The 21,135-nt window shown below is 43.2% G+C and overlaps 1 protein-coding gene across 2 annotated transcripts in view; it reads left to right on the top strand.

Moving 5' to 3' along the window:
• The window catches only part of LOC128700629 (uncharacterized), a 343,321-nt gene that overhangs the window by 139,473 nt on the left and 182,713 nt on the right, over positions 1 to 21,135 (top strand). For both annotated transcript variants that reach the window (XM_070097051.1, XM_070097050.1), the window contains exon 3: positions 12,499 to 12,707. In XM_070097051.1, coding sequence (XP_069953152.1) covers positions 12,581 to 12,707 — 127 coding nt within the window. In that variant the 5' untranslated portion in view covers positions 12,499 to 12,580. The remainder of the gene's footprint in view (positions 1 to 12,498; positions 12,708 to 21,135) is intronic.

Below are 21,135 nucleotides of genomic sequence, written 5' to 3'. Positions count from 1 at the left end.
ACTGTCACACTGCCAGACTGTCACTTGCACTGTCACACTGTCACTTGCACTGCCACACTGTCACTTGCACTGTCACAATGTCGTTTGCACTGTCACACTGCCACACTCACTTGCACTGTCACACTGCCAGACTGTCACTTGCACTGTCACACTGTCACTTGCAGTGCCACACTGTCACTTACACTGCCACACTATCACTTACACTGCCACACTGTTACTTACACTGTCAGTCACACTGCCACACTGTCACTTTGTCACATTGTCACTTACACTGCCACAGTCACTTCCACTGTCACACTGTTAATTAAACTGTCACACTGTCACATTGTCAATTACAATCGCACTGTCCCTTACACTGCCACACTGTCATACCGTCTCACACTGTCACACTCACACTGTCACATTGTCACTTACATTGTCACTTACGCTGCCACACTGTCGCTTACACTGTCACAATTTCACTTACACTGCCACACTGCCATTTACACTTTCACACTGTCACTTACACTGCCACACTGTCACTTACACTGCCACACTGTCACTTACACTGCCACACTATCACTTACACTGCCACACTATCACACTACCACACTGTTACACTGTCACTTACACTGCCACACTGTCACTTACGCTGTCACACTGTCACTTACACTGTCACACTGTCACTTACACTGTCACACTGCCACTTACACTGTCACACTGCCACTTACACTGTCACACTGCCAATTACACTCACACTGCCACACTGTCACTTACGCTGTCACACTGTCACTTACGCTGTCACACTGCCACTTACACTGTCACACTTACACTGTCACACTGCCACTTACACTCACACTGCTACACTGTCACTTATACTGTCACACTGTCACTTACACTGCCACACTGCCATTTACACTCATTTACACTGTCACACTGTCACTTACATTGTCACACTGCCACACTGTTACGTTAACACTGTCACTTACGCTGTCACACTGCCACTTACACTGTCACACTTACACTGTCACACTTACACTGTCACACTGCCACTTACACTCTGCTACACTGTCACTTATACTGTCACACTGTCACTTACACTCATTTACACTGTCACGCTGTCACACTGTCATTTACACTCACACTGCCACACTCATTTACACTGTCACACTGTCATTTACACTTACTCTGTCACTTATACTGTCACACTGTCACTTAAACTGTCAAGTCACTTATACTGTCACAGTTACTTACACTGTCACACTGTCACTTGCACTGTCTCTTACATTGTCACAGTTACTGTCACTTACACTGTCACACTGTCACTGTCACTTTCACTGTCACACTTACACTGTCACTTACACTGTCACACTGTCACTGTCAGTCACTGTCACTTACTGTCACATTGTCACTGTCACACTGTCACTCTCACACTGTCACACTGTTACTGTCACTGTTACACTGTCACTTACACTGTCACACTCACTGTTACACTGCCACTTACACTGTCACTTAGACTGTCGTGTGTGATGAATGGTTTTGAAAACCGACAAGTTGAAGAATTGAGACACTTATGCAACACATGGGAATCTTTATTGAAGAAACGTTTCGCCACACAGTGGCTTCATCAGTCCAATACAAAGTAGAAGTGGGTAAGGAGAGTAGAAGTTTGAGGTAATCAGTCCCTCAACCTGGAATCGATGTGTTCAGTCCATCACTCTTGTAGGAAGTGCAGCATAGGGCCAGAGAGGTGGCTTATATCCATTCATCACATCTGTCAGACACTGCAACATCATGGGGTCTTGGTACAAAGACTTCAACGCTTGCCCAACCTTTGGACGACGACCTACTTACACTAGTGGCAGGTCCCACTGTGATCCCGCCTCCTCCTGCTTCAACTCATCTCACCGCAGTATATAAGCCACCTCTCTGGCCCTATGCTGCACTTCCTACAAGAGTGATGGACTGAACACATCGATTCCAGGTTGAGGGACTGATTACCTCAAACTTATACTCTCCTTACCCACTTCTACTTTGTATTGGACTGGTGAAGCCACTGTGTGGCGAAACGTTTCTTCAATAAAAATTCCCATGTGTTTCATAAGTGTCTCAATTCTTCATCTACACTGTCACACTGTCACTCACACTGTCACTTACACTGTCACACTGTCACTGTCACACTGTCATTGTCACTTACTGTCACACTCACACTGCCACTTACACTGTCACTTACACTGTCACTTACACTGTCACTTTCACTGTTACACTGTCACTTACAGTCACTTACACTGTCACACTTACACTCACTTACACTGTCACAGTCACACTCACACTGTCACTGTCACACTGTCGCTGTTACACTGTCACTATTACACTGTCACTATTACACTCACTTACACTGTCACTATTACACTCACACTGTCACTGTTACACTGTCACTATTACACTGTCACTATTACACTGTCACTATTACACTCACACTGTCACTATTACACTCACACTGTCACTGTTACACTGTCACTTACACTGTCACTTACACAGTCACTTACACTGTCACTTACACTGTCACTTACACTGTCACACTCACTGTCACTGTTACACTGTCACTTACGCTGTCACTTACACTGTCACTTACACTGTCACTATTACACTGTCACTTACACTGTCACTGTTACACTGTCAGTCACACTGTCACTTACACTGTCACTTACACTGTCACTGTTACACTCTCACACTGTCACTGTTACACTGTCACTTACACTGTCACAGTTACACTGTCACACTGTCACAGTTACACTGTCACACTGTCACAGTTACACTGTCACACTGTCACTGTTACACTGTCACTGTTACACTCTCACTTACACTGTCACTGTTACACTGTCACTGTTACACTGTCACTTACACTGTCACTGTTACACTGTCACTTACACTGTCACTTACACTGTCACTGTTACACTCTCACTTACACTGTCACTGTTACACTGTCACTTACACTGTCACTGTTACACTGTCACTTACACTGTCACTGTCACACTGTCACAGTTACACTGTCACTTACACTGTCACTGTCACACTGTCACAGTTACACTGTCACTTACACTGTCACAGTTACACTGTCACACTGTCACAGTTACACTGTCACTTACACTGTCACTGTCACACTGTCACAGTTACACTGTCACTTACACTGTCACAGTTACACTGTCACACTGTCACAGTTACACTGTCACTTACACTGTCACAGTTACACTGTCACACTGTCACTGTTACACTGTCACTTACACTGTCACAGTTACACTGTCACACTGTCACAGTTACACTGTCACTTACACTGTCACAGTTACACTGTCACACTGTCACTTACACTGTCACTTACACTGTCACAGTTACACTGTCACACTGTCACAGTTACACTGTCACAGTTACACTGTCACACTGTCACAGTTACACTGTCACACTGTCACAGTTACACTGTCACACTGTCACAGTTACACTGTCACACTGTCACAGTTACACTGTCACACTGTCACAGTTACACTGTCACACTGTCACAGTTACACTGTCACACTGTCACAGTTACACTGTCACACTGTCACAGTTACACTGTCACACTGTCACAGTTACACTGTCACACTGTCACAGTTACACTGTCACACTGTCACAGTTACACTGTCACACTGTCACAGTTACACTGTCACACTGTCACAGTTACACTGTCACACTGTCACAGTTACACTGTCACACTGTCACAGTTACACTGTCACTTACACTGTCACAGTTACACTGTCACACTGTCACAGTTACACTGTCACACTGTCACTGTTACACTCTCACTTACACTGTCACTGTCACACTGTCACAGTTACACTGTCACACTGTCACAGTTACACTGTCACACTGTCACTGTTACACTCTCACTTACACTGTCACTGTCACACTGTCACAGTTACACTGTCACTTACACTGTCACTGAAAGTGTGAAAGTTAATAGAAAATTTTTCTTTTTTTAATTTGTTAATTTTTTCTTATTCTTTCCTTTTCCTCAATTTACATTTTGTAGTGACTTGTGTGTGACCATGATGTAACAGTGGTTGTTACAGCAGTAACAGTGGTTGTTACAGCAGTAACAGTGGTTGTTACAGCAGTAACAGTGGCTGTCACAGCAGTAAGTGGTTGTTACAGCAGTAACAGTGGTTGTTACAGCAGTAACAGTGGTGGTTACAGCAGTAACGGTGGTTGTTACAGCAGTAACAGTGGTTGTTACAGCAGTAACAGTGGTTGTTACAGCAGTAACGGTGGTTGTTACAGCAGTAACAGTGGTTGTTACAGCAGTAACAGTGGTTGTTACAGCAGTAACAGTGGTTGTTACAGCAGTAACAGTGGTGGTTACAGCAGTAACGGTGGTTGTTACAGCAGTAACAGTGGTTGTTACAGCAGTAACAGTGGTTGTTACAGCAGTAACAGTGGTTGTTACAGCAGTAACAGTGGTTGTTACAGCAGTAACGGTGGTTGTTACAGCAGTAACAGTGGTTGTTACAGCAGTAACAGTGGTTGTTACAGCAGTAACAGTGGTTGTTACAGCAGTAACAGTGGTTGTTACAGCAGTAACAGTGGTTGTTACAGCAGTAACAGTGGTTGTTACAGCAGTAACGGTGGTTGTTACAGCAGTAACAGTGGTTGTTACAGCAGTAACGGTGGTTGTTACAGCAGTAACAGTGGTTGTTACAGCAGTAACAGTGGTTGTTACAGCAGTAACAGTGGTTGTTACAGCAGTAACGGTGGTTGTTACAGCAGTAACAGTGGTTGTTACAGCAGTAACAGTGGCTGTCACAGCAGTAACAGTGGTTGTTACAGCAGTAACGGTGGTTGTTACAGCAGTAACAGTGGTTGTTACAGCAGTAACAGTGGTTGTTACAGCAGTAACAGTGGTTGTTACAGCAGTAACAGTGGTTGTTACAGCAGTAACAGTGGTTGTTACAGCAGTAACAGTGGTTGTTACAGCAGTAACGGTGGTTGTTACAGCAGTAACAGTGGTTGTTACAGCAGTAACAGTGGTTGTTACAGCAGTAACAGTGGTTGTTACAGCAGTAACGGTGGTTGTTACAGCAGTAACAGTGGTTGTTACAGCAGTAACAGTGGTTGTTACAGCAGTAACAGTGGTTGTTACAGCAGTAACAGTGGTTGTTACAGCAGTAACAGTGGTTACAGCAGTAACAGTGGCTGTCACAGCAGTAACAGTGGTAGTTACAGCAGTAACAGTGGTGGTTACAGCAGTAACAGTGGTGGTTACAGCAGTAACAGTGGTTACAGCAATAAGTGGTTGTTACAGCAATGTGGTTGTTACAGCACTAACAGTGGTTGTCACAGCACTAACAGCGGTTGTTACAGCAGTAACAGTGGTTGCTAGTGACGTGTGTTTATACCACACTGACCATGAGGTACAGTAGTTGTCACAGGAGTAACAGTGGTTGTTACAGCAGTAACAGTGGTTACAACAGTAACAGTGGTTGTTACAGCAGTAACAGTGGTTGCTAGTGACGTGTGTTAATATCACACTGACCATGAGCTACAGTAGTTACAGCAGTAACAGTGGTTGTTACAGCAGTAACAGTGGTTGTTACAGCAGTAACAGTGGTTGTTACAGCAGTAACAGTGGTTTTTACAGCAGTAACAGTGGTTGTTACAGCAGTAACAGTGGTTGTTACAGCAGAAACAGTGGTTGTTACAGCAGAAACAGTGGTTGTTATAGCAGAAACAGTGGTTGTTACAGCAGTAACAGTGGTTACAACAGTAACAGTGCTCGTTACAGCAGTAACAGTGCTTGTTACAGCAGTAACAGTGGTTATAACACTAATAGTGCTCGTTACAGCAGTAACGGTGCTCATTACAGCAGTAACTGTGGTTGTTACAACAGTAACCGTGGTTGTTACAACAGTCAGTGGTCGTTATAGCAGTAACAGTGGTCGTTACAGCAGTAACGGTGGTTGTTACAGCAGTTACAGTGGTCTTAGTAGCAGTAACAGTTGTTACAACAATAACAAGTGTTACAGCAGTAACAGTGGTTGTTACAACAGTAACAGTTATTGTTACAGCAGTAACAGTGGATGTTTCAACATTGGTTACAACAGTAACAGTGGTTACAACAGTAACAGTGGTTGTTACAAGAGTAAGTGGTTGCTAAAACAGTGACTGTTCCAGCACTAACAGTGGTGGTTACAACAGTAGCAGTGGTTGTTACAAGAGTAACAGGGGTTGTTGCAAGAATAACAGTGGTTAGATCAGTAACAGTGGTTACAACAGCAACAGTGGTTGTCACAGCAGTAACAGTGGCTGTTACAGCAGTAACAATGGTTGTTGCACCAATAGTGGTTACAACAGTGTTTTTTCCAACAGTAAGAGTGGCTGCGACAGTAACAATGTTATAACGGTCATAACAGTAACAGTGTTATAACGGTCATAACAGTAACGGCAGTATATTCAGACTAATGGTCGGAGAGAGTAATTTGACCCCAATTAAGTCTCTTAATAGGTATGCAAATGCTAATGATTGTTGGCAGGTCGCTGACACCACTACACAGTGTTGGCAGGTCACTGACACCACTACACAGTGTTGGCAGGTCACTGACACCACTACACAGTGTTGGCAGGTCACTGACACCACTACTCAGTGTTGGCAGGTCACTGGCGCCACTACACAGTGTTGGCAGGTCACTGACGCCAGTACACAGTGTTGGCAGGTCACTGACGCCAGTACACAGTGTTGACAGGTCACTGACGCCAGTACACAGTGTTGACAGGTCACTGACGCCAGTACACAGTGTTGACAGGTCACTGACACCACTACACAGTGTTGGCAGGTCACTGACGCCACTACACAATGTTGACAAGTCACTGACGTCACTACACAGTGTTGACAGGTCACTGACACCACTACACACTGTTGACAGGTCACTGACACCACTACACAGTGTTGACAGGTCACTGACACCACTACATAGTGTTGGCATGTCACTCACCCTCTACACAGTGTTGGCAGGTCACTGACACCACTACACAGTGTTGGCAGGTCACTGACACCACTACACAGTGTTGGCAGGTCACTGACACCACTACACAGTGTTGGCAGGTCACTGACACCACTACACAGTGTTGGCAGGTCACTGACACTATACAGTGTTGGCAGGTCACTGACACTACACAGTGTTGGCAGGTCACTGACACCACTACACAGTGTTGGCAGGTCACTGACACCACTACACAGTGTTGGCAGGTCACTGACACCACTACAGTGTTGGCAGGTCACTGACACCACTACAGTGTTGGCAGGTCACTGACACCACTACACAGTGTTGGCAGGTCACTGACACCACTACACAGTGTTGGCAGGTCACTGACACCACTACACAGTGTTGGCAGGTCACTGACACCACTACACAGTGTTGGCAGGTCACTGACACCACTACACATTGTTCGCAGGTCGCTGACACCATTACACGGCGTTGGCAGGTCGCTGACACCATTACACGGCGTTGGCAGGTCACTGACACCACTACACAGTGTTGACAGGTCACTGACACCACTACACAGTATTGGGAGGTCACTGACACCACTACACATTGTTGACAGGTCACTGACGCCACTACACATTGTTGACAGGTCACTGACGCCACTACACAGTGTTGGCAGGTCACTGACGCCAGTACACAGTGTTGACAGGTCACTGACACCACTACACATTGTTGACAGGTCACTGACGCCACTACACAGTGTTGGCAGGTCACTGACACCACTACACAGTGTTGGCAGGTCACTGACACCACTACACAGTGTTGGCAGGTCACTGACACCACTACACAGTGTTGGCAGGTCACTGACACCACTACACAGTGTTGGCAGGTCACTGACACCACTACACAGTGTTGGCAGGTCACTGACACCACTACACAGTGTTGGCAGGTCACTGACACAACTACACAGTGTTGGCAGGTCACTGACACCACTACACAGTGTTGGCAGGTCACTGACACCACTACACAGTGTTGGCAGGTCACTGACACCACTACACAGTGTTGGCAGGTCACTGACACCACTACACAGTGTTGGCAGGTCACTGACACCACTACAGTGTTGGCAGGTCACTGACACCACTACACAGTGTTGGCAGGTCACTGACACCACTACAGTGTTGGCAGGTCACTGACACTACAGTGTTGGAAGGTCACTGACACCACTACACAGTGTTGGCAGGTCACTCACACCACTACACATTGTTCGCAGGTCGCTGACACCATTACACGGCGTTGGCAGGTCGCTGACACCATTACACGGCGTTGGCAGGTCACTGACACCACTACACAGTGTTGACAGGTCACTGACACCACTACACAGTATTGGGAGGTCACTGACACCACTACACAGTATTGGGAGGTCACTGACACCAATACACATTGTTGACAGGTCACTGACGCCACTACACAGTGTTGGCAGGTCACTGACGCCAGTACACAGTGTTGACAGGTCACTGACACCACTACACATTGTTGACAGGTCACTGACGCCACTACACAGTGTTGGCAGGTCACTGACACCACTACACAGTGTTGGCAGGTCACTGACACCACTACACAGTGTTGGCAGGTCACTGACACCACTACAGTGTTGGCAGGTCACTGACACCACTACACAGTGTTGGCAGGTCACTGACACCACTACACAGTGTTGGCAGGTCACTGACACCACTACACAGTGTTGGCAGGTCACTGACACTACACAGTGTTGGCAGGTCACTGACACTACACATTGTTCGCAGGTCGCTGACACCATTACACGGCGTTGGCAGGTCACTGACACCACTACACAGTGTTGACAGGTCACTGACACCACTACACAGTGTTGGCAGGTCACTGACACCACTACACAGTGTTGGCAGGTCACTGACACTACACATTGTTCGCAGGTCGCTGACACCACTACAGTGTTGGCAGGTCACTGACACTACTACACAGTGTTGGCAGGTCACTGACACTACTACACAGTGTTGACAGGTCACTGACGCCACTGCACAGTGTTGGCAGGTCACTGACACCACTGCACAGTGCTGGCAGGTCACTGACACCACTACACAGTGTTGGCAGGTCACTGACACCACTACACAGTGTTGGCAGGTCACTGACACCACTACACAGTGTTGGCAGGTCACTGACACCACTACACAGTGTTGGCAGGTCACTGACACCACTACACAGTGTTGGCAGGTCACTGACACCACTACACAGTGTTGACAGGTCACTGACACTACTACATAGTGTTGGCAGGTCACTCACCCTCTACACAGTGTTGGCAGGTCACTGACACCACTACACAATGTTGGCTGGTCACTGACGCCACTACACAGTGTTGGCTGGTCACTGACACCACTACACAGTGTTGGCTGGTCACTGACACCACTACACAGTGTTGGCAGGTCACTGACACTACTACACAGTGTTGACAGGTCACTGACGCCACTGCACAGTGTTGGCAGGTCACTGACACCACTACACAGTGTTGGCAGGTCACTGACACCACTACACAGTGTTGGCAGGTCACTGACACCACTGCACAGTGCTGGCAGGTCACTGACGCCACTACACAGTGTTAGCAGGTCACTTACACCACTACACAGTGTTGGCAGGTCACTGACACCACTACACAGTGTTGGCAGGTCACTGACCCCACTACACAGTGTTGGCAGGTCACTGACACCACTACACAATGTTGGCAGGTCACTGACACTACACAGTGTTGGCAGGTCACTGACACCACTACACAGTGTTGGCAGGTCACTGACACCACTACACAGTGTTGGCAGGTCACTGACACCACTACACAGTGTTGGCAGGTCACTAATACTACTACACAGTGTTGGCAGGTCACTGACACCACTACACAGCTTTGACAGGTCACTAACACCACTACACAGTGTTGGCAGGTCATTGACACCACTGGTACACAGTGTTGACAAGTCACTTGCACCACTGCACAGTGTTGGCAGGTCACTGACACCACTACTACAGTGTTGGCAGGTCACTGACACCACTACTACAGTGTTGACAGGTCACTTACACCACTACAGTGTTGTCAGGTCACTGACACCACTACACAGTGTTGACAGGTCACTGACACCACTACACAGTGTTGACAGGTCACTGACACCACTACACAGTGTTGACAGGTCACTGACACCACTACACAGCGTTAGCAGGTCACTGACACCACTACACAGTGTTGGCAAGTCACTGACACTAATACACAGTGTTGGCAGGTCACTGACACCACTACACAGTGTTGGCAGGTCACTGACACCACTACACAGTGTTTGCAGGTCACTGACACCACTACTACAGTGTTGGCAGGTCATTTACACCACTACAGTGTTGTCAGGTCACTGACACCACTACACAGTGTTGACAGGTCACTGACACTACTACACAGTATTGGCAGGTCACTGACACTACTACACAGTGTTGGCAGGTCACTGACACTACTACACAGTGTTGGCAGGTCACTGACACTACTACACAGTGTTGGCAGGTCACTGACACTACTACACAGTGTTGGCAAGTCACTGACACCACTACACAGTGTTGGCAGGTCACTGACACCACTACACAGTGTTGGCAGGTCACTGACACCACTACACATTGTTGGCAGGTCACTAACACCACTACACATTGTTGGCAGGTCTTTGACACCACTGGTACACAGTGTTGACAAGTCACTTGCACCACTGCACAGAGTTGGCATGTCACTGACACCACTACACAGTGTTGGCAGGTCACTGGCACCACTACACAGTGTTGGCAGATCACTGGCACCACTACACAGCGTTGGCAGGTCCCTGACATCACTACACAGTGTTGGCAGGTCCCTGACATCACTACACAGTGTTGGCAGGTCCCTGACATCTCTACACAGTGTTAGCAGGTCACTGACACCACTACACAGTGTTGGCAGGTCACTGACACCACTACACAGTGTTGGCAGGTCACTGGCACCACTACACAGCGTTGGCAGGTCCCTGACATCACTACACAGTGTTGGCAGGTCCCTGACATCTCTACACAGCGTTAGCAGGTCACTGACACCACTACACAGTGTTGGCAAGTCACTGACACTAATACACAGTGTTGGCAGGTCACTGACACTAATACACAGTGTTGGCAGGTCACTGACACCACTACACAGTGTTGGCAGGTCATTGACACCACTACACAGTGTTGGCAGGTCACTGACACCACTACACAGTGTTGGCAGGTCACTGACACCACTACACAGTGTTGGCAGGTCACTGACACCACTACACAGTGTTGGCAGGTCACTGACACCACTACACAGTGTTGGCAGGTCACTGACACCACTACACAGTGTTGGCAAGTCACTGACACCACTACACAGTGTTGGCAGGTCACTGACACCACTACACAGCGTTGGCAGGTCCCTGACATCTCTACACAGCGTTAGCAGGTCACTGACACCACTACACAGTGTTGGCAAGTCACTGACACTAATACACAGTGTTGGCAGGTCACTGACACCACTACACAGTGTTGGCAGGTCACTGACACCACTACACAGTGTTGGCAGGTCACTGACACCACTACACAGTGTTGGCAGGTCATTGATCTGCGTTGTCAGTAGAGTTGTTGACCAGTGGAACATCGTGACCACGACACTGGTTGCAGGACACACTATTTTTGGGTCGACGTTTCGCCCTATATAGAGCTCTACACTGAGTGAAACTTTTTCCGCAACCACTCTTAGTGGTCGTACTTTTCACCAAAACTCTGTTTTATCTTTGGGACACACTCTTAAGTAGAGTCATTCAGTAGTAGTAGTAGTAGTAGTAGTAGTAGTAGTAGTAGTAATTATAATAATTTTATTATTATTATTATTATTATTATTATTAAATTGCTTTTAACTCGTTAGAGTTGATGTAACTGAAAGGAGACTGGGAATGATTGAATGTTAAGTGAAGAAATATTGCGATGTTTCGACCCTGGAAGGCCTTGGTAATGGCTGGGACCGAAAAGTTGTCTTGTTTCACATGCAGTTAGTGAACTTTTAATTGTTGCATGAACTGCTTCATTCATGCAACCGTTACTTTTGTTGTTCATGGTCTGGTATTGTTCTTGTGTTGGGAGGTAAGTTGCATGGTATTGACAGCTTAACAACACCACTACACTGTTGTCAGGGTGCGCCAACTGTTGCAGGGATGCTGGGAGAACGTAAATAACTGTGGTGGTTTATTGCCCCTAGTAACACTGGTGAAGATTTGTCAGGGCATTAGTGCCTTGAAAGTTTTTTCAGGGCATTAGTATCATGTAAGTGTTGTCATGGCGTTAACCCCACAGTAATGCTGTCAAATCATCAACCTCTCGTTAATGATGAGAAATTACTAACACCACACTAGTATTGTTAGGTTACTAACACCACAGTAATGCTTTGTAGTTACTAAGAAGAGATTACTGTTATCAGGGTGGATGAGCGTTGGGCAGTTGGTGGGAAGGAGCGTCACTGGTGGGACGAGGAGCTACTGGGTGGGAGAGCAGTGCTGGAGATGTGGTCGTCACCAGTGCTACTGAAGGTACATCACCTCACTTCTACCGACCAGGCTCTCTACACCTGTCGTGTTGACTTCAGACTCAACCCCACCAAGACTACCAGAGTCAACCTTACTGTTGTCGGTATGTATCTCTCTCTAACAAGATAAACTCATTACCTTTGTTCCTTGTATTAAAATATCCGGCATGCGACTGAGGCTTCCAATATGACGTCATGGGTTACTAACCCGCCATATTGAAGGTCAAGCAACACTGATAAAAAAGATGAACACGAAGTGTGTGGTGGACGTAGTAGCAGGCAACAGTATACTACACTTGTAGGGAACAATGCTGCCTGAAGCAAATTTTCGAAAAAAATAAATTTTAAAAATGATGATAAATACTAATGATAATGATTAATAATAGTAGCAGTTTCTTCTGATCTGTTCGAACGTGAAGTTGCCTAGATGCCAGGGAAGGGCTCTTAATCCAAGGAATTGGAACTACCCTCCTTTTCCTTGGATAGTCTGATGGACCTCTCTATCTCTGGCATTTTATGTCCCTCACGGGTTTAGCGCTTCCCCTTCAAAGTAATAATGTTCTGGTCCCACTTTGATCTCTAAGAAGTGTCGCAGTCAGGAGGTCAAGGTAAGTGAGTGGTCTGCTTTATGTATGGAACTGTCAACGACTTAGATCCGCAGCAAGTTATTTTGGTGTGTGGTCCTGGAGAATTGTGGGAGCAGAGAGAAGAATGCTGGCTTAACACCAGACTTGCTGAGAGCCTTGTACAGTCCCTTCACTTCTTCAGTAACCATGGCCAAATAGTCTTTTCTGTTATACGTGATATAATCAACTGACAATGGTCTGACATAATGGTTCCTGGTTGCATTTGAAAAGTTAATTTTTGTAGCCAAAGCAAAACTTAACTTTACCTGGTTTGGTATGCTCCGGACATTTGAATCTTTGTGACTGCCATGAGTGTAGGGAGAGATGTTCACCATGTTGTAATATAAGTCTGGAAGCAGTGCGTTGTTACATTTGACAACCTGGTGGAAGAAGCCAACTGGCATCAGGTACACGCTGTTCTTCAACCCTCCTAGCTGAAGTTACTGTAGATATGTTTCACGATGTTCACCTTGAAGAAGAATAACGGCACTTGATAATGAGAAACAAGGTGTATGAACAGTTTTTAAGAGCATGATTTACCACACACTTGGGACTTACCTATTGCATTGAATATGTTTATCATCACAAGTTCCCTCGGCTGGACGTCCAATATGGCTGACAAGTGTAAATCATTTGACTTTAGTGACGTGATTACAAAACCTCAGTAACTATAAATCATTTATAAGTTTGTACTGTTTTAATATTAATTCTAACATATATGAGACAGCATGAATTTGGAGCCGACTGTGGGCAGACGCCTTGATTTTTTTTCCTTAATGTCCCTATGTGGTGACGAAAGTCCATATGATCAAATGAAGTACTCGTGGTCCAGCCAGAGAGACTGCTAGTAGCTGCATGTCGTGTGGTGTAACAGCTGTCCTCCAACTTGAACCAGATATTGAACCCTGAAAGCTTCAGCCTTTTATATATCAATATAACCACAAACTTCTCTCTGGTGTTGATGGCTTTACTGAAATTACAGATTAACCAGGGTAGGTCAGTGTGATGTGCATATCAAGTGACTGTAGAAACCAAGGTAGGTAGTGACAAGTGCGTATATCAGTGCTTGACTCCAGTGTACGTAATGAAAAAGAAATGGACACTTGAACAATATACTATAAGTTATTATTGAAAGAATTAAGAGTAATATGGAGAGAAGGATCGCAGATGAGCAAGGGGAGCGTTAAGAAGAATAGGGGTTGTGTAGACCAAGTGTTTACAGTGAAACATATAGGAGAACAGTATTTAGATAAGGGTAAAGAGATTTTCGTTGCATTTATGGATTTGGAAAAGGCATACGATAGGGTGGATAGGGGAGCAATGTGGCAGATGTTGCAAATGTATGGAATAGGTGGTAGGTTACTTAAAGCAGTTAACAGTTTTTACGAGGACAGTGAGGCTCATGTTAGGGAATGTAGGAGAGGGAGACTATTTCCCAGTAAAAGTAGGCCTTAGACAGGGATGCGTGATGTCACCATGGTTGTTCAATATATTTATAGATGGAGTTGTAAGAGAAGTGATTGCTCGGGTGTTGGCAAGAGGTGTGGTATTAAAAGATAAAGAATCTAACACAAAGCGGGAGTTATCATAGTTGCTTTTTGCTGATCATGCTGTGCTTTTGGGAGATTCTGAAGAGAAGTTGCAGAGGTTGATGAACGCATTTGGCAGGGTATGTAGATGAAGTAAATTAAGTGAATGTAGGAAAGAGAAACGTGATGAGGATAAAAAAAATAGGCAATGAAAGATTGGATATCAGATTGAGGGAGTATGGGAAGTGAATGTATGGGAGTGGAATTGTCAGCATATGGGTCTACGAAAGATCTGGTAAGTCATAGAATTGATGATGAGAAAGAGGTGAGTGGAGCATAAGGAACCTGTGGAGACAAAGAACGTTATCCAAGGAAGCAAAGAGAGGGATGTATGAGAGTATAGTGGTACCAACGTTCTTGCATGGATGGGGAATGATGCAACAAGGAGAAGGCTGGAGGCAGTGGAGATGTGTCTGAGGGGAATGTGTAGTGCGAGTATTATGCAGAGAATCCGTAACTTGGAGATTAGGTTTATAAAAGTATTATCCAGAGTGCAGAGGAAGAATTGTTGAGGTGGTTCATACATCTAGAGAGGATGGAATAAAATAGAATGACTTAGGGCATATAAATCTGTAGTGGAAGGAAGGCGGAGTAGGAGTCGTTCTAGGAAATGTTGGACGGAGGGGGTGAAAAAAAGGTTTTGTGTAGGAGGGACTTGGACTTCCAGCATGCCTGTGTGAGCATGTTAAATTGGAGTGGAGGCAAGTAGTTTTTATGACTTGACGTGCTGTTGGAGTTTGAGCAAGGTAAAGTTTATGAAGGGATTCAGGGAAACTGGTTAGCCTTACTTGAGTTCTGGAGGTGGAAAGCACAGTGCCTGCACTCTGAAGGAAGGGCGTTGATATGTTACAGTTTTTTTAATTGTGGCATAGACGCGCCTCTGGCAAGACGCTGATGGAGTGAATGATGTTAAAAGTGTTTCTTCTTTTTCTGGGTCACCCTGCCTCTGTAGGAAACTGCAGACGTGTTAATATAATAATATATATATATATATATATATATATATATATATATATATATATATATATATATATATATATTGATATATTTATATATGTATATTTATATATATATTTATATATATATATTTATATATTTATATATATTTATATATGTATTGTGTGTGTGTGTGTGTGTGCAATAAGATGACAGTAAACAGGTGATATATGCAAAACAACCACTGTAAGAAAATAGTAAAATTCCAAACGCTTTAGTGATTTCTCCCATTATCAAGGACCTATAATAACAGAACAGTAGAAGCTTTAATCAGCTATATTTCTCTCATCCATAGACCTGCTTGCTACAATTTTCTCGGCTTTTTGAATATAAGTTTGGTGATTATAAACTTTACTGCACTTTTTACAAGGAATCTTGTAGATGCAGCCGTCAACATTTTTGGGGGAATTTTTAATCAGAAGTTTTTTCAGTGTATCAAAATTTTTAAATACAACATGGATTTTAATGTTCTTTGTTAGAGAAAGTATATGAAGAAGGTTTTCATGGTGAGGGAACATAAGTAATTGTTGGTTTTCTGTATATTTTGAATTTATAATCATGATCCCCCTTAATTACTAAGACATCTGAAAAAGGCCAGTAGGCCTTCTGCAGTGTTCCTTCGTTCTTATGTTCTTATGTTCTTAAGTAAGGGGATGGTTTAGAGTTCTGTGATAAAACAAAGTACTCCCTAGAGCCAGATAGGCCGTACTCCCTAGAGCCAGATAGGCCGTACTCCCTAGAGCCAGATAGGCCGTACTCCCTAGAGCCAGATAGGCCGTACTCCCTAGAGCCAGATAGGCCGTACTCCCTAGAGCCAGATAGGCCGTACTCCCTAGAGCCAGATAGGCCGTACTCCCTAGAGCCAGATAGGCCGTACTCCCTAGAGCCAGATAGGCCGTACTCCCTAGAGCCAGATAGGCCGTACTCCCTAGAGCCAGATAGGCCGTACTCCCTAGAGCCAGATAGGCCGTACTCCCTAGAGCCACATAGGCCGTACTCCCTAGAGCCAGATAGGCCGTACTCCCTAGAGCCAGATAGGCCGTACTCCCTAGAGCCAGATAGGCCGTACTCCCTTAAATATTAAACTTTTCAAAAAAAAATTTTATGAGATTGTGAGCTATTTTTTTTTTATTATTGACAATGACTTAATGCTTTTTAGTTTTGGACGAACTAACTTGGAAACCTCACCCAGCCTCCCTAAAACTAACAATTTTTTTAGGTAACATCTGCTAAATATATCACTGGTCATCTTAAGTATAATATTGCATTAAATACATAATACATATTTTTTTTCGTTATGCTCAGATCGATTTCCTCTGATTTATGGCAAAAGAATAAATTTTCATTCGGCTTATTCGGCAAAGAGAATCATTGCCAAATAGGCCAAACCGGACGATTTGGCTTATTAGGCACGTCATTATATATATATATATATATATATATATATATATATATATATATATATATATATATATATATATATATATATATATATATATATATATAGTACAAGCATTGTAAGAGGCAAGTGGTCAGACTGCAAACATCACGGTGAAGTAGTTAGTGTAGAGGATGTGAGTCTGGTGAAGGAAACTCTCAGGTTAGTTCATGAACTACCACATCACCGTCAAATGAGTGAGCAACCCAGAACATAATAGTAATAGTTGCTCTTAGAATAGAATTCAAACTACTTTCGCTTTACCTGTTTAACAGCCTTGCATGTTTTTATTTTTTTACACGTCACGGAACCATCTCATCTGCTTTTTTCATCCGACGGTATAACTGCAAGGTATTTAGGGTGGGGAGAGAGCCTTCTGATACACTTGTAATTTCAACTACCAGACAGTTGCACGTAGCCAGTTTATAACTGTACCTCGCTGCATACCCTCTTTGAGAACTGTTTGGGCTGTTTGCCTCCCCCATAGCTGTCTTTCTTTCTCTCTCTCTCTCTCTCTCTCTCTCTCTCTCTCTCTCTCCCTCTCCCTCTCTCTCTCTCACATACATTGATAAAGCGATGAACAAACTTACCTCAACCAGATTTCCTGACCTCATTTCCTCATTTTCTACTCCCCAGTCTCCACTTTATTTCCAATTACTTTGCCTAGGGTCGGGGTAAGCCTCCCCCCGCCCCATCCGTGTACGGGCATAAGGCTCCCTCCTAGGGACGGGGATACCCTCCCTTCCAGGGATAAGTACGGGTATACTCACCCTCTACCAGGAAATGAGATTCATCCCCCCCCCCAATTAAGGACTGGGAGACCTCGTTCTACTCCCAGGGATGGGGGATTCACCGCCCTTAACAGTATAATGCCGTGGTAGAATATACTTACGCTGTGTATACAGGATGTATTTCAGCCTGTTCAATCCGAGAAAGATATCCCCGTATTCCATAACTCCAGTTCTCTGTGCCTCAATGCACGTGATTGGAATAGTGCAGAGTGCGGCATAAGTTGATAATACAGTTGAATATTAGCGTTGAAGATTTCAAGGGAATCTGAAGAGGTATTCACAAGTCAGGGAAAATAATATCCTAATTTATTCAATAAAAAAATCAGAACATATAACAGCACAAATTTAATTCAAACAATTTAAAGAGATCAGTATCCTACAATACGCTAGCACATTAAGCTTAAATCTGCTCAAAAGTTGCATTATTAAGCTATCAGTATTTTAGAGTTGAAACGAATTAGATGCGACACTCGGAAATTCTCGCATGAAAAGTACATTGGGACCTAAATAAGCCAAAATCAGTCAGAACTTTTCTCTAAGATTGACCAGCTTTTAAGAAAGGTAGTAAGTTGTTTGTAAGTGTACATAACATACAGATTTTTAACTTGTTTTGAGACCCACACACACAAAGGAACATTAAGTTGATTTAACCTAGGCCAGACAAATAAAATTAAATACTGTAGTTTATTTCTGACCAAAAGAAACGTTCTGCCATTATTTCCAAACCAATTTGATTAATAAACTTGGCATATGATAACTTTAACAACTTAGCATCAAGAACTCTTAAGTTTAAAGCGGACCAGAAAATGCATTTTCTAGTTATTGCAGATAATTCAACAAAATTTGTACCTACATAGCCTAAACCCATGAAACATTCCAGTCATTTCATACGATGCATCAACCATTGTAAAAACCTCTCGAATGTTAAAAGTTTGTTTTCTTACCACCCTCTTTATCTCATCATTTTACTAGTCATTTTTCTTGCCACCTGCACCAACCCTCCTGTACCCACAAACTTCTGCTCTACACTTAACACTGCATTCTTAAATTTACTCCATACCTCCTCAATCTCTTCATTACCTGTATTCTATGTACCTCATCTTTCTCCCAGTAGTTGCTTATATTTTACTCTGTCTCTAATTCATTTAATTTTACTTCATTCTTACCCATTGATGGCATTCTCCTTGTGCCCCATCCAGCTATTACTCTCACTGTAGCTACAAATAAATAATGATCTGACATGTCACCTAGATACATACACATCCTGTAGTAGACCCATCAGTCTTTTGTTTACTAATACATAATCTAGCAAACTGCTGCTATTACGCCCCCTTTATATCTTGTATTTATATTTTTTTCAAAATTATTGCGTATTACAAAACTTCTTTCTATATATAACTCATTTAGAGGTCCCGTTATCATCCGCCCCTACTACATCCTCTATAACTTATAGGGCTCCAAAAACCATAGTGCTCTCGCTTGATTCAAAACTCCCTAAACGCTTACTTAAAACCTTCCAAAATCCCTTTCTCCGACTCATGCTTTTCCCCAGATGTATAAACACTTACTATAACCCATCTCGCACATCTCACCTTTATTCTAGTCCACATAATTCTTTCTTTAGTTGATCATTTAGTATTACTACAAGTCCTACTTTAGCTCTAGTTCTCTGAGATACACAGGATTTAACCATATTTCTCCTCCCCATTGAAATTTCCGTCCATCCATCCCGTTAGCCTTGTTTCGCTTAGAGCTAGGATATCCAACTTGTTTTCATTTACAACATTCACAGTGAGCTCTTTCTTCTCATCTCTGTTACACACACTCACATTCACACAACCAAACTTCATTATTTTTTTTACTTTTCTTTTTAGCACTTGATACAAGAGAAGAGGTTACCAACCCCCTTCCTCCCGGCATTTTAGTCGCCTTTTATGGCACTTATGGCTTACGGAGGAAGGATTCTACTCCACTTCCCATAGAATTAAAACGAAACTCTGTAAGGATGAGAACTAATAAGGAATTCGAGGGAAAATTCAGATGAGTGTATATATACATGCATGTACAGTCGTTCCTTTAATGTTCATGTACAGTCGTATCTTTAATGGATTCTGGGTGCACGTGCAGTACTAGTAGTAAGATTTACCTGTCGTTTTACGTGTTTATGAGATAGAAAAGACACCTGTAATAATACTAGTGTGTCAGTCAATTACGGGTTTCTTCCAACTTAGTATGCACACACATATATATATATATATATATATATATATATATATATATATATATATATATATATATATATATATATATATATATATTGATTTTAATACAAATATTTAAGATTATACAAATTAGATTCATTTAAAATAACATTTGGGAAGAATTTAAGCCATGCGTGACATATCGTTGACACTGACACCGGCATCATAATGGGACGGGTGTTATGTTGTATGTGAGATGATATCTCAGACTTATAAGCCTTCTACTGTTCTGGTATTTTTCCGGTCCTTAATGATGGGAGAAATCGCGAAACTGCTTGGAAGTTCATTATTTTTTCACAGTGGTTATTTTGCATTTTGTGATATCACCTATTTACTGTGATCTTATTGTATGTATATATATATATATATATATATATATATATATATATATATATATATATATATATATATATATATATATATATATATATATATAGTGTTTGTGTGTGTCGTGCCGAATAGGTAAAATTTGCGATTTTGGTTTATATAGCAACGCTTTTCTTGCCGAATAAGACAAGCGAAAATTTGTGTATGCAATAATTTCGCAAAAATCGTTCTGAACCTAACGAAAAAAAAATTTATTGTGTTTCTTTACTATTAAATTATTGTAACTTGTCTAAAATATATTTAGTTGGATTGGGCTAAACTAAATTCCGCTTGTTATAATAAGGTCAGGTAAGTTTTCTAAGGTTTTTTTGGTACATAATTTTTAATTTTTACATTTTACATTAACATAAATGAAAAAATATATCTTTAAACGTATAAAAGAAAAAAAAATAGAAAGGACTTAATTTTAAATGAGTTCTTGCTAACTGAAGAATTTTACCTATT

Source organism: Cherax quadricarinatus, chromosome 56 (assembly GCF_038502225.1).
Source record: "Cherax quadricarinatus isolate ZL_2023a chromosome 56, ASM3850222v1, whole genome shotgun sequence".
Classification (NCBI taxonomy): domain Eukaryota; kingdom Metazoa; phylum Arthropoda; class Malacostraca; order Decapoda; family Parastacidae; genus Cherax; species Cherax quadricarinatus.
This window is presented reverse-complemented; position numbering and strand designations above follow the sequence as displayed.